General features: G+C 43.3%; 1 protein-coding gene across 1 annotated transcript in view; it reads left to right on the top strand.

Annotated features, from left to right (window-relative positions):
* Positions 1–5,842: 5,842 nt before the first annotated feature.
* The window catches only part of UNCX (UNC homeobox), a 54,562-nt gene continuing 45,472 nt past the window's right edge, over positions 5,843–14,932 (top strand). The window contains exon 1 of the mRNA XM_069982037.1: positions 5,843–5,885. Within this exon, the coding sequence (XP_069838138.1) occupies positions 5,880–5,885 (6 nt within the window). The 5' untranslated portion in view covers positions 5,843–5,879. The remainder of the gene's footprint in view (positions 5,886–14,932) is intronic.

Consider the following 14,932-nt stretch of genomic DNA (forward strand, 5'->3'; position numbering starts at 1 on the left):
CCTCTGTTATCTGCTTTCTGCTGCCGGCTAACTCCCTCCTTCCTCCTCCCCCCTCCCCTCTCCCTAGAACAGACTGGGTACGTCTGATGCAACAAGTCACAATTTCCTGATTTTTTGCAGTGGATGGAAAAGAGGAGGGGGGGGGGGACCTGGGAAAAGGCTTTTTAAATGCAGATAATGGCAGATTTGGCTAATAAACCCAATTACAAAGTTTCTTAAAATCGCCTGGACTATTGATTTCTGAAAAAAAAAAAAAAATATGACAGTGACTCTTTAAATGGCTGTAAAAGAGCTTTACTGACTGGCAGGGATACCTGCCAGTCATCAACACCTTCCCGTCAAGACCTGGTTGCCGAGGATACCATTGGATATCCCTGACTTCACCCGGCCAGGAGCTCGGCATGGAAGACCAGGTGAAGCAGGTGAAGCTCCTGGAGGTCCAGGGTTGTGCTGCAGCTGAGGGAGAAGACTACGCTGGATCACTGAAAAGTAAGGATATAACAACATTGGGAAAAACTGAGTTTTAATCAATGTGGCTAAGGTGTATGGAAACATGGCTTCAGTCATATACAGAAGATCATCATCTCTCCCACTATGAGGGCAGCCAAGGAGACCTGATAGATCCTCATCACCTCTAGAGGTGTCTCCACTTTATCATTATGTGGATTTGGAACCAGTTCCATTCTGTGATTCAGGAATAAATACAGAGTTACATCTTGAATATATAATTTGCTCTTCACTTTCATACAAACAAACAGATTTTGTGATTTTGGATTCTGCTAAACATTTGATGTGCGGCGCAAAACAATTAGAGTAATGTGTCAGGCTGCAGACAGATTACAGCATTGTCTACACGTGTAAATGTATTTTCAGAGCTTCTCCAAAACAATTAACTACATAATTAATTTTGCTTACTTTAAACTGCGAACAATATTTACTTTGTTAGAAATTTCTGAAATTGTCAGCATCAAATGTGAACACATTGCAGCGCAGCCCCAATGTGTGACTAGTATGGTGTGTGTGACACTTCTGTTATTACTGTGAGGCTTCTAAATATGAAATGTATATGTGTAGAACAGTTCGGGCTTGACTATTACTTGCCACCTTTTAAAAAACCCAACTGGCTGACCACATTTGGAACTGTTAGGGGCATAGAATAAAGGGGAGACCCTCTCAGGGCTGTAACTTTCAACCTTTGCATTGCAAAGTTTAAAAGCTATGGATAAAACCTTTAACAATAGTTGGCATGCTGGGGTATAAAAGTGTAGATGTAGTGTAGATCACCTTGCACTGTGGGTATTAGTTACAGGTAGGCGATGGCCTAGGGCACCATCTGGTGTTGAATTACAGGGGGCGCTATTCTATCCACCACATAGGGGCATCCACAAGTCTGAACCCGATAGCAGGGTTCGTGGTAGAAAAGCAAACAGTAGAGGATGCACAACATCACTTACACTGTGTGGTGTGTATCCTCCACTGTCTGCTGCTGTCCCTGAGGTTGCCCTGCCTGTTGGGTCCAGGGGATGCGGGAGGAGAGGACACACAGCACAAGCCTGCACAGCGTCATCAACAGAAATGCCCCCTGCAGAGCTGCCTCCACTGACTGACTATGTGAGTCTGTATGTATGTGTGTGTGAGGGTGCATGTATGGATGTATGTGTGAGTGAGGTTGCATGTATGTGTGTGTGAGTGTTCATGTGTGTGTGTGTGTGTGTGTGAGGGTTCATGTATATATGAGTGAGTGAGGGTGCATGTATGAGTGAGTGAGGGTGCATGTATGAGTGAGTGAGGGTGCATGCATGTATGTGAGGGTGCATGTGTGTATGTATTTTTTCTTTTTTGGGGGGGGGGGATTTGCCTTCTTTGCCTAGGGCACCAGAACTCCTTGTCCCGGTCCTGGGTCTGAGTGTTCACACCAGTACTGATCGGGAGATAAAGCAGGAAGAAGACTGCAGCTGCAGTGCGTCGTCTCGCCGCTCTGAGTTTAAAATAAGAGTCGGGCTCCATAGGAGTCCGTTATAAGTCAGACTGTTTTTTTTTTTTTTTTATTTAGAGCAGAGTGGGCGCACTGCAGTGCATCTTCTCCCTGCTCTATATCCTGATCGGTACGGGTGTGACTATGGACCCTTCAGTACTTTTGACATGTCTCTATGACATTCAAAAGTTTTTTTATAATGACAGGTACACTGTAAGTGCTTACCATGAGGCCTCCATACTCGAATCATCATAGAACCTGGATTCTTTGCTAATGACAATATATTTCCAGTTCATAGCAGTCCAGGCAGCAAACAAACGTAGCACATAACCACTGCTCCCAACTTCACCTAACAGCTTGATCAGAATGGTGTAGATGGTCCTAACAACCATCCTGTTTCTTTTTAACTTTTATAAAACATTTTAAAATATTTTATGGGAACCCAGAGTTTCTATTGAAAATCTTAAAAAAGAAAGTAAAGCAGGTAATCTGGCATTCCCTGACATAAGAGTCTATCGTATACCTTGTTTAGCCAGATTTATAATAGAATGGCTTGAGGCCAAAATAAATGTGTGAATTTGGACCATGAGCAGCAGTTATTCTATCTCCTAACAGGAAACACATTCTTGCATGAAGGTACAGCTAATCCGTCCTCTTCAGGTAAAACTTCTGCCCTCCTGTATAATACTAGGGCCACACAAACATTACAGAATATGAATAAAAATCTCAGGAAATAAACATGACCAATTTATGAGTAGTCCATCAATATCTGACCTAAAGAAAAAGGACATGGTATAGTAAAGTAATGTAAAAGTGGTGTGGAGCAAGCACCTCCAGATATAAGTAGTACGACAGTATGGCTGTATGGGCTACCACCATATCAGACCTATGGTAGAGGGTACATCTGCATGGAGCAGACATGGTTTTCAATTCTCAGTTGGATAATGATATTACAGATTTGAGGCAGAAATGCATAAAATGTGAGGAATATGACTCAATGTATTCTTTATGGAGATGGCAGCCATCAGAAGACTATGAGGATGAGTGGAGAAGTGCCTACGGTATGTAAGAAAAGTATTCTGAACATAAGGTCTAGAGAAAAGTGGTGAAAATCTTGATGTTATAAATCTCCCTGCTATTCACCTTCTCCTGTTTGTTAGCCTGTTTGGGGTATTTACTAGGCAGCTGCCTCCCAGCTGTTGCTTTGGATCTTGTTCTCATCTTCACTACTAGATAGTTTAGAATGGAGTTCCCAATTGGTAAGTCTCTTTTTATGTAACCTTCTGTGCAGATTATAAAATAAGTTTTGTGCATTTGTTTCGGTGTGTCTAACCCTTGTTGTAGTCTTGTCTTGTTTTTGGTGTTTTTATTTTAAAGTTGTCTTTATGAATGACAGTTGCTTGGCTGTTTAAAGTGACTGTACCACCAGGCCCAGGCAGAAGCACTGGAGGCGGGCCGACCCACCTTTAGTGGGAGGAAACAACAGCCCCTCCATGACGTGACTCCATTAGAATCAATGGAACCCTATCATAGAGGGGCTAGGGTTTCCTCCCACTAAGGGTGGGTCAGACCGCCTCCAGTGCTTCAGCCTGGGCCTGGTGGTACAGTCACTTTAACCCCTGTGTTTTAGTTTTTGCTTTTTCTTTGTTTCGTCTTGGTCTCTGTAAGGGACCATAGGACCTGATGAACAACAGGGACAGATAGACAGTGTGAACCCTAGCGCTAGACCCCCCCCCCCCCCCAATACTATCCATGCCTACTTGCTGGTCTTGTGCTAGGCCGCAAATGACAACTGGGAGGTGGTTCCTACGCTGGGCAAGGTGAAACACAGAACAAGACATGACGGACAAACAGAATTATAAATAGTCAGCCAAGAATAGGTAAAAAAGACTGCAAAATACAGTACCAAATCAGTCAGAATTCCAAGTAATCCAATGCCAGCTGGACTTCTGTGAGATATCCGAGTACCAGTCCAGAGAGTGACTGGACCAGCCCTCTGACATCCAGACCACACAGAACACGGATTGGCAGGGAATGGAGATGAGTAGCAAGGGCAACTGTCCATTACCACTCAGGCTAAACTATCTGCAGCCAGGTACTAGGTTAGCAGAAAACCAGACAGGTAAGGTGGAAACCTGTCAATCATCACACAGCAAGTGCAAGGAATAATTCAGAGTTTAGACTGATGCAAAGAAAACATACACACCAAATCCTGGCCAAAAGCGCAGTCTCGTCCATACTTTATGGACAGAGGACCGGCACAGTGTTGTTGAGTAGAGTAGAGACAGCTAGCTACAATCAATCCTTTGTATCTGTTCCTGTTCACATTCTACTTCATTACTGAACCCATTGTCATCAGTCATCTAAGCCATTATCCATTTTATCATCTCTGTTTCCATTAATCTCCTAGTAAATTGTTATTCTTATTACAAGTCAATATTGATATGTGGTTTGTATGTTTTACTTGTGACTGATTGTTATACAGTTCAGCCCTACTATAGGCCCTAGAGATATATATGAGCATGGTGAGCCACATTTAGTAACCAGCTATGGGTGAACTGCATTAACACTGCATCCCCTTCATCCTCAGTATCAGTGGGAGTCCAACAAGTTAAAACCCCAGATGATCATACAGAGAGGGCATATGCTTGCAATATAGCATTATGCCATACCCTTTAATTTGAATAGGAGCTGTGTACGTTCATTGGCAGTGAGGCCCCTTTGGCGTTGGCCACAGGAAGGCAGAATTTTAATATTTTTGTCAGCATGGTACAATAGACTTTTTGGCTATTCCTTATTGAATAGTGCTTGTTTGGGACTTGCAGGGTAGGAGATGAGTCAATATCATTTGGACAACACATACAATATTGTGATCTGTATTAAAGACATAATGGCCAACATTTACTACAGCTAATGGACATCAATGTTGACTCCAAATACATAAAAACTGTGGTACACGGCAGTGGAGACACAGGTAATAAATGGTGCATTACCGTTGCCTAAAGTAAGCCATCTAATAGTTGGTGTAAACTAGACTAGTGCAAAGTTAGAGTAGACAATACAAACAGGGACTTAATTAAGTGATGTGGAACTGCTCACCTATTCGCCACTTGGGCTTTGTGTATATCACCTCTCTCAATGCATGGGAGTACAACAATCAATGAGATCCGTAGATGAAGTTCCATAGAGGGCTGGGACACCAAGGCCTGCTGAAGCTGGTGGAGACCAAAAAACGGGATGCTCCCAAGATGGGGTCTGTGCATATAAACTAAAAATAAAGAGAAAATATGGTACTGTAAAACAGCAGCGCTGTCCAAAGGATATCCTTGGAAGCCAACAGAAATGTAGAATGGAGTTTATTTACATGAAGTAGTGTTGGCTTCAGGTTTTTGCAGGCCCTTGGATGGCAAAGACTCAGTGGGCCCCTCATATCCATCCACTATGCACAATAACTTGAGACACCACTAGCATACACACTCATTACTGACACACACGCTTACTGATCGACTGGCACACACATTACTGACTGACTGACATTACTGACTGACACACACAGCACTTACAGCTCAGTCTTCTCCATCTTCCTCTCTGTCGCGCTGCTCTCCACACTGTAAGGTTGAGGACCTGTGGGTCATGTGATCAGTTCCTTTCCTCTCTCTTTGCAGGTCCAGCTCCTTTCTCCTGTATTTTCTGATGTTCAGCACTCACCCTGCACTATAGTGAGGAGAGCTTTGAGCCCCTAGAGGCGCTGTGGGCCCCGGCACTTGCCCAGGCAATCCCTGTACTGACGCCAGCCCTGACAGGTATTATGCGTTTCGGGAACTGAACTCCCTTCCTCAGATACAGTACATGTCACATCTCAGGACCAGTAAACAGCCACACACCGGGTGACGGGAGCGGCAGAATGCAGGTGGTTGTCAGGTAAGTGGATGTTTATGTTTTCATCCACCTCCTCCCTGAGCATTGCTGGAAAAGGGGCCCCAGCTGGAATACCCCTTTAATTCCCCTCACTGTGTTCTTGGGGTTGTTGGCAGCACAGGAGTCATCTAGGAGCAGTTAGCCCTCCCCATTGTCTATGGTCAGCTTTGTGCTTGTACTTGTGACACACACAGAACAATAGGACAGGGAATACACAAGAGTTGCACTTTGATCCCCTTTGTACAGAAGCTCATTTCTGCCTTCAACACAACAGGCAAAGAGCAAAAAGTACTATAGCACTCCTCCTTAAAGACTATCCAGTCTAAAATTAATGAAAAAACTTTGCAAAAATAAAGATGCAATAGTTACCAACCCCGGTGTCCAAGCAGGGTCAAAAACAGTCCAAGTAACAAAAAGGTAACAGCATCTCACAAGGCGGAGGTAGATAAAAAGCAAGTTATTTTATTCCAGCATGGCACAGATACAACGTTTCAACCGCAATGGTCTTTTTCAAGTATACAAGGACATGAACACGTCACAGTATATAAAGCAGTTCCAGCCAATAGACAGAGTAGTATCTTCACTCTAGTTAAAACTATTAACCCTTAACACCCATCGTGATATATATTACACATACTTATTTTATTAGAACATACAAAAAGAAGTGTTTCACAGGTTAAAAGCACATATTAAAAAACCCACCTCCCTCCAGCTGCGATCACCAAAAGGAGCGAGGAAGGAGCGCGTCACGCGTGGATGTCGGCGTCCCGCTGCATCCACTGCGCATGCGTTGTTACGCACCAATCACTGCGCCGTGGGCGTCAACTCAAGCGGTCAGCTGACCGCTGTCATAGCGACCACCGACGCTAAACTAACAAGACATCAGCAAGCCCCATGTAAGTCCATTCATCATCCGATATGATGTAGCATACATTTAGATGTCATCCAGTAGCATCAGGGAAGGCTAAGTTCTTCATCCGGACACCTGCTTGTGAAATGTACCTTCGGATACAACGGATCTCCATCAGCAGCGTCCCTCAAGCAGCTGAAGGTCAGCATATATGGCAAAGTCTATCAAACTCAGCAGTCGCTGTATGGTCGCACCAATCGGAACGTAGTTCAAGTTTATTCATTCATCGTCATACGGAGAGTTCTCTCACCATGGTTTCCGTGGCTTCGCCGCGCAGTTCACACACAGTCTCCCATGTGTGTCCGCTACTCACTCATATCCTCGGATCCCATATCACGGGTTTAGAGTCCACTCCAACTATCGGGTAAAATCCCAATCAGTATGCGAACATAAATGGCTTGACTTTGATCAAAGCAGCGACTGGAAGGTGACGCTCTATCCATAAGCAAACACCCATTGAGGGACAAATAAATATTTCTCTGCTGACCAAAGAAACGTCTACGGTGTGAATTCCGGCATAACAGTGTCCCACCAGATTGTCCATATGCAAATGGGGATATTGCTGACATCTTGTATACTGAGATACTCCACCTCATCATACATCCTTAAGTTGGTAAATCTCAGCCCGGGGTGGGTAATCTAAAACAAAAATAGTGCATTAGAAAATATATAATAAAAACATAAAAACAATCAATCATGAAAAAGTCATGTCCGTAAAAGGTTCCAATATATGGACCAGACGCATTACATACCCGGCAAGACTTTATATTCTAAGTTCAATCCTTTTGGAGCTAATGTGCCCAAAAGGAAAATCCACTTCAGCTCCAGTTTTTTTAACCTAAGTTTCCTATCACCTCCTCTAATCAGTGGTGCAACACAATCTATTACACGAAATTGTAGCTGACTGATGGTATGTCTCGCCTCAAGGAAGTGTTGGGGAATAGGTAACTCTGTTTTCCCTGTCCGGATTGTACTTTTATGTTTCTGAATCCTCACCCTAATCTCATTAGTGGTCTCCCCCACATAGTATAAACCACAGGGGCAAGAAATTATATAGACTACATAGTCGGATCTGCAACTAAACCTCTGTTTAATTGTATATTTCTGCCCTGTGTGGGGGTGGTTAAATGTGTCACCTTTCAACATGTTATTACAGCATGAACAGCTCAAGCATGGGTAGCATCCCATTTTACTAGCACCTAATGTGGTTTGTCTCAAACCTCTAGATATGCCAATATCTGATTTCACTATCATATCTTTAATGTTACGTGTGCGCTTGTATGACATCATGGGAGGATTTTTGAATTCCTCTACTTTGGGGCAGCCATTAGCGACAATACCCCAATTTTTTCTGAGAATATTGGCAATTCTGCCACTGAGTGGCCCAAAGGTAGAGATAAATGGAATACGTGTTTCATTTTTACGTATTTTGGATTTAAACAAATCAGATCTTGGCATATCCAAAGCCCTACTCTTGTGTTTCAGGACTAATTGTGGCGGATACCCCCTAGCGATAAATTTCTCGCACATGGAGCTCAATCTCTCATCCACCACCTCTTCCTGTCCAACAACTCGTCTCACCCTCAACATCTGACTCCATGGCAAAGACTCCAACATCCTTTTGGGATGGTTACTCTGGAAATGTAAAATGTTGTTCCTATCTGTGGGCTTTATATACAAATCAGACTCCAGTCTATCACCAACCTTAAAAATGCGTGTATCCAAAAATTGGATTTCCACCTGTGAGGATACTAGAGTGAAACGTAAGTCATCATGTAGCGTATTCAGGTACTCACGGAAGTTACATAACTCCTCCTCTGTCCCCTCCCACACCAGAAAAATATCATCAATATACCGAAGCCAGCAACGGACATGTCTCCAGAAAGATGATACATACACGAACTCCTCCTCCAGGACCGCCATGTAGATGTTAGCGTACGTAGGGGCCACATTGGACCCCATGGCGGTCCCGCGGCGCTGCAAAAAGAATTCATCACCAAATGCAAAAAAGTTCTTACGCAGGACGAACTCAAGCAGCGCCAGGAGGAAGCCCGTGTGTTCTGGAGGCATGTCCGTGCTGGCCAGTTTCTTCTGTACTGCGTTCAAACCCAAATCATGTGAAATCGACGTATATAGTGAGACTACGTCAAAAGACGCAAGTATGCATTGACCTGTAATGTGTAGAGTAGAAATTTTTGTTAGGAAGTCCGTTGTGTCTTTCACATAAGAGTCTGTCTCTACAGCAAAATGTCTGAGTGCCCTATCAAGAAAGATAGCTACATTGGAGCAAACTGAGCCTCTTCCAGAAACGATCGGGCGCCCAGGCGGGGCGTCCAACCGTTTGTGAATTTTTGGAAGCATATATATGACAGGTGTAGTAGGGTTGTCAACAAGTAAAAATTCATGTAGGTGTTCATCAATAATTCCCCCTGTGGTTTATACTATGTGGGGGAGACCACTAATGAGATTAGGGTGAGGATTCAGAAACATAAAAGTACAATCCGGACAGGAAAACAGAGTTACCTATTCCCCAACACTTCCTTGAGGCGAGACATACCATCAGTCAGCTACAATTTCGTGTAATAGATTGTGTTGCACCACTGATTAGAGGAGGTGATAGGAAACTTAGGTTAAAAAAACTGGAGCTGAAGTGGATTTTCCTTTTGGGCACATTAGCTCCAAAAGGATTGAACTTAGAATATAAAGTCTTGCCGGGTATGTAATGCGTCTGGTCCATATATTGGAACCTTCTACGGACATGACTTTTTCATGATTGATTGTTTTTATGTTTTTATTATATATTTTCTAATGCACTATTTTTGTTTTAGATTACCCACCCCGGGCTGAGATTTACCAACTTAAGGATGTATGATGAGGTGGAGTATCTCAGTATACAAGATGTCAGCAATATCCCCATTTGCATATGGACAATCTGGTGGGACACTGTTATGCCGGAATTCACACCGTAGACGTCTCTTTGGTCAGCAGAGAAATATTTATTTGTCCCTCAATGGGTGTTTGCTTATGGATAGAGCGTCACCTTCCAGTCGCTGCTTTGATCAAAGTCAAGCCATTTAAGTTCGCATACTGATTGGGATTTTACCCGATAGTTGGAGTGGACTCTAAACCCGTGATATGGGATCCGAGGATATGAGTGAGTAGCGGACACACATGGGAGACTGTGTGTGAACTGCGCGGCGAAGCCACGGAAACCATGGTGAGAGAACTCTCCGTATGACGATGAATGAATAAACTTGAACTACGTTCCGATTGGTGCGACCATACAGCGACTGCTGAGTTTGATAGACTTTGCCATATATGCTGACCTTCAGCTGCTTGAGGGACGCTGCTGATGGAGATCCGTTGTATCCGAAGGTACATTTCACAAGCAGGTGTCCGGATGAAGAACTTAGCCTTCCCTGATGCTACTGGATGACATCTAAATGTATGCTACATCATATCGGATGATGAATGGACTTACATGGGGCTTGCTGATGTCTTGTTAGTTTAGCGTCGGTGGTCGCTATGACAGCGGTCAGCTGACCGCTTGAGTTGACGCCCACGGCGCAGTGATTGGTGCGTAACAACGCATGCGCAGTGGATGCAGCGGGACGCCGACATCCACGCGTGACGCGCTCCTTCCTCGCTCCTTTTGGTGATCGCAGCTGGAGGGAGGTGGGTTTTTTAATATGTGCTTTTAACCTGTGAAACACTTCTTTTTGTATGTTCTAATAAAATAAGTATGTGTAATATATATCACGATGGGTGTTAAGGGTTAATAGTTTTAACTAGAGTGAAGATACTACTCTGTCTATTGGCTGGAACTGCTTTATATACTGTGACGTGTTCATGTCCTTGTATACTTGAAAAAGACCATTGCGGTTGAAACGTTGTATCTGTGCCATGCTGGAATAAAATAACTTGCTTTTTATCTACCTCCGCCTTGTGAGATGCTGTTACCTTTTTGTTACTTCAACACAACAGGCGGCGGGATAATGTACAAGCCCCAGAGAATGAGCCCTTGTGTCCATATAGATTTTTCATTAGGCATTTCCATATGAACACCGCCACCAATTATTTCAATCCAGCAGATGTCAGTATTTTACAGCAAACCTCTTCATGTATCAGTATTGATTCGGAAATAATGGGCGACATAATTGAATATTAGAGGTGTCCGAAATAGGAAAAATCTAATCCCCAAATTTGCACTGTTGGCACATTCGTGATCGAAACTAAAACAACTAAATCCAGTTCTGATCTGATGATATGTAATGAGATGCGGAAACACACCAAAGTGCAAGCTATTTAAAGCGACATTACTATTTTACTGCTTCTCCCCTGAGGCCAGTCTATTAAAGCACAAACATAGGGAACACACAGTGTTGTGCGCCGGGTGCCCTTCATCAGGTCTGGAATCACTATGAACAAACACATACATTAGCATATGAATAGGCGACAGTTTCATTTTTTATGGCACTAATAAAATTAAGGTTTTCAGCAAAAACTGGGTCACCGCAACATTTTTCTTCATTTTGTGATGTGTTTATATGCATAGTTCCATATGGAATGACTTGCACATTGATATATGAAGCCCCTTATACGGAGAGGAGTGTCATGGCACATTGTAGGGAGGACAGCTCGGGAAGTTATCATCAAGATCGCTTCCATTTACTTGAGCTACTACTAGGTATATAGAAATCCCTGTATATATGCACCTATAGGTGTTGTACATAGCCAGATTAAGTTCACCAGTGCCCTGTTCATGACCACTCTATTAGCTAGAGCAGGGATAGGGAACCTTTGGCCCTCCAACTATTGCAAAACTACAATTCCCATCATGCCTGGACAGCCAAAGCTTCGCTTTGGCTGTCCAGGCATGATGGGAATTGTAGTTTTGCAACAGCTAGAGGGCCTAAGGTTTCCCCATCCCTGAGCTAGAGCTAAGAGACCCTAATCTAGAGTCGATCCCACTAGAGCCACTCTACAATCATGTACATCTACAGTCATGTGTCCTATAATGTTCTATACTTGTAACATATTCATATTGGCTTCTAGCTCCACCTTTTGGAGATAGTTTCCCTGTTAAGTTAAAGTGTCACTGTCGTGTTTTTTTGTTTTGTTGTTGCAGAAATCAATAGTCCAGGCGGTTTTAAGAAACTTTGTAATTGGGTTTATCAGGCAAATATGCCATTATCTGCATTCAAAAATCCTTTTCCCAGGTCCCTCTCTCCCTCCTCTCTCTCATCCACTGCTCATTATCAGGAAATCTCAAGTCTTTTACATCAGTCGGGTCCTGTCTGTTCTATGGAGGGGGGGGGGAGGGAGATTAGTCGCCAGCAGAGAGCAGAGAACAAAGATTTACACAGCGGGACCTGTGTGAAAGCCGGTATATAGAGGTCAGTGCTGACTTCAGAGGAGATAGCCGGTGATGTAGCTGTAAATTAACTCTTTGTTGTCCTGTTTTGGTGCCTCATCTCCCTCCACCCCTCCACTCTCCATAGAGAACAATGAAGACAGGGAGGAGAGCTTCAAACGGCTGCTGGAGCCGCTTGCTTCATTGTGTGAACTGACAGGGTTTCCTACGGCCGCAATTCACTTAATTGCGGCCGCAGAAAACTGACATTTGCGGCGCCGCACAGGATCCCGGCTGGAGCGTATACGATGTGTATACGCTCCGGCCGGGATCCAATAGAACAATAGGCTATGTTCCCCTCAGCACAAAGTACGGCCGTTGTTGCCGATGGCGGCCGAAAACTGGGGACAGGAATGGAGGTCAGCGAACACCAGCGATGGAGCCAGAGTGGTAAGTGCATGCTGTCGTTTTTTCCACCTACCCCTCCCCGACAGTTTTGAAAAAAATGTCCCTGTCCAGAATCCTCCTTTAAGGTGGGGTTTTGATTGGCTTTCAAGTAAGCGGCCATCTTTTCTCTATCATTAGAAAGTAGATCATATCTTATTCTTCCCTGTATATAATTTAGCATTTTGTTACATAAAGGTCAAGCTTGTATAGTTTTCATAATGTAAGGGGTTGGGGTTTTTTTTTATTTTATTTTATTTTTTATACATGGGTTTTCAGATTTGGTTGTCAAACGTAGATTTCTGGTATTAAACGATGGAAAAGTTATTAAATGAAATTTTAACATTTTAGATAAGAATATATAATTATGTAAAAAAAAAAAATCTTTGGAATTGTTAAGGGTCGCTTATACAGTGTCAACCCTTGACATTCACGAGAGTCTGTCAGATGCATAATTTTAATGACTTGCACTATCTAACAAGTCTCCCCGGTGGCCGAAGTAATATTGGTGACAGGTGCATTAATATTTATAAAGCCCCCAACATTTACACTGCATCATCAGAGTCTGTCTCCTATTTATCACCCGGCCCACAAAAGCCCCTTCCCTCCATACTATAACAACCACAGATTTACTTACATTTTGTTTTCCTAATATCATCCCTGTTAGGTACATTTAAGGTCATACTTGTCACAATGTGTGGCCACCTACAGAGCAGAAAGATCAGTGAACAGAAAAATGATGTATTAGAAGATGACTGTGTTATTGTGATATAAAACAAAATGGTACGCAGTGGTTGACATTGACTTTAAAGCGAATGTACCATCAGATACATCAATTTGGGTTTTCTACCTTAAAGTGTCGCTGTCGTTATAACTTTCGGAATCTAAAACAACAGTAGATGTGATATAAAGCAAGTTTGCAATTTACATTAATTTTTTTTTTTTTTTTTGTTATTATGGAAAACACGGCACTTCCTGTTTTCTGACTCTTTCTTTCGCAAAGAGTCAGAAAACAGGAAGTCCTGTGTATCCCAGGCCATCTGAGCGATCACAGAGAGAAGGCAGTCATGTGATTGATGGACACATTGAGCCGGGACTCTCTGTACTGGCCGGAATTCCTGGGTTTAGTCTGTTTTTTTCAACCAGCACAAGTCAGAAAGTCTGCCTTCAGGAGCCTGGACCTGGATTTCTGGTAAGTACAACTTTGTTTTACAGCATGATAATAAATAATGAATGTATATTGCAAACTTGCTTTATATCACATCTACTGCCGACAGGTTCACTTTTTTTGAACCACCGCCCAGTTCCCACACACAACGCCTGTCTATTCCTGAGTATCGAGCCGGCATGGAGCTCTGGGAACTGGCCTACCGGCCTCAGTGTGACGATCTTTCCTCTGTGATACAGCTCCATTAGAATCAGTGATCAGTGATTTGGAATAGTGGGCGGGAACTGGGCGGCGTTAAAAACAAAAACAAAGGGATGTACCTGATGGTACATTGGCTTTAAAGGGTTATCCTAAGATTCAAACATATACAGGATGTTATGTTTCTAATTGGGTGGGGTATCAATGTTAAAGGGGTACTCCGGCGAAAATCTTTTTCTTTCAAATCAAACTGGTTTCAGAAAGTTATATAGATTTGTAATTTACTTCTATTTAAAAAATATTCAGTCTTTCAGTACTTATCAGCTGCTGTATGTCCTGCAGGAAGTGGTGTATTCTTTCCAGTGTGACACAGTGCTCTCTGCTGCCACCTCAGTCCATGTCCTCATAGAAAACTTCTCCTGCTCTGGACAGTTCCTGACATGGACAGAAGTGGCAGGAAGGGGTGTATTCTTTGCAGCCTGACACAGTACTCTCTGTGTAACATCCACACCCTTTCAGACTTCTGCGTCAAAGTTATATAACTTTGTAATGTGTGTTAATAAGCTCTCTGGCCCTGTTTCCCCCCTGGATTGGCTGGAGCGCATCACATGGCTTCCAGCTTGCTCAGTCCTGATTGGCTGAGCAAGCTGAAAGCCATGTGATGCACTCCAGACAATGAAAAGGCTGCTAATGCGCATGCGCACCAACAGGTTTTTCTCATTCACTGCTCCGCAAACCCGGAAGTGAGGGACATCAGAGGACAGGGGACGAAAATGACGGGGACGTGGATGTCGGGAGATTCAAGCAGCGATTGTCACTGGATGGTAATTATATCATCTGTAGGATTCTTTGTTGTTGTTGTTTTTTTTGGGGGGGGGGGGCGCCGGAGTACTCTTTTAAAGGAAAAGTCCAACAAAATTTTTTATTAAAGTATTGTATTGCCCACCAAAAGTTATACAATTCACC

Source organism: Dendropsophus ebraccatus, chromosome 9 (assembly GCF_027789765.1).
Source record: "Dendropsophus ebraccatus isolate aDenEbr1 chromosome 9, aDenEbr1.pat, whole genome shotgun sequence".
NCBI classification, from domain to species: Eukaryota; Metazoa; Chordata; class Amphibia; order Anura; family Hylidae; genus Dendropsophus; species Dendropsophus ebraccatus.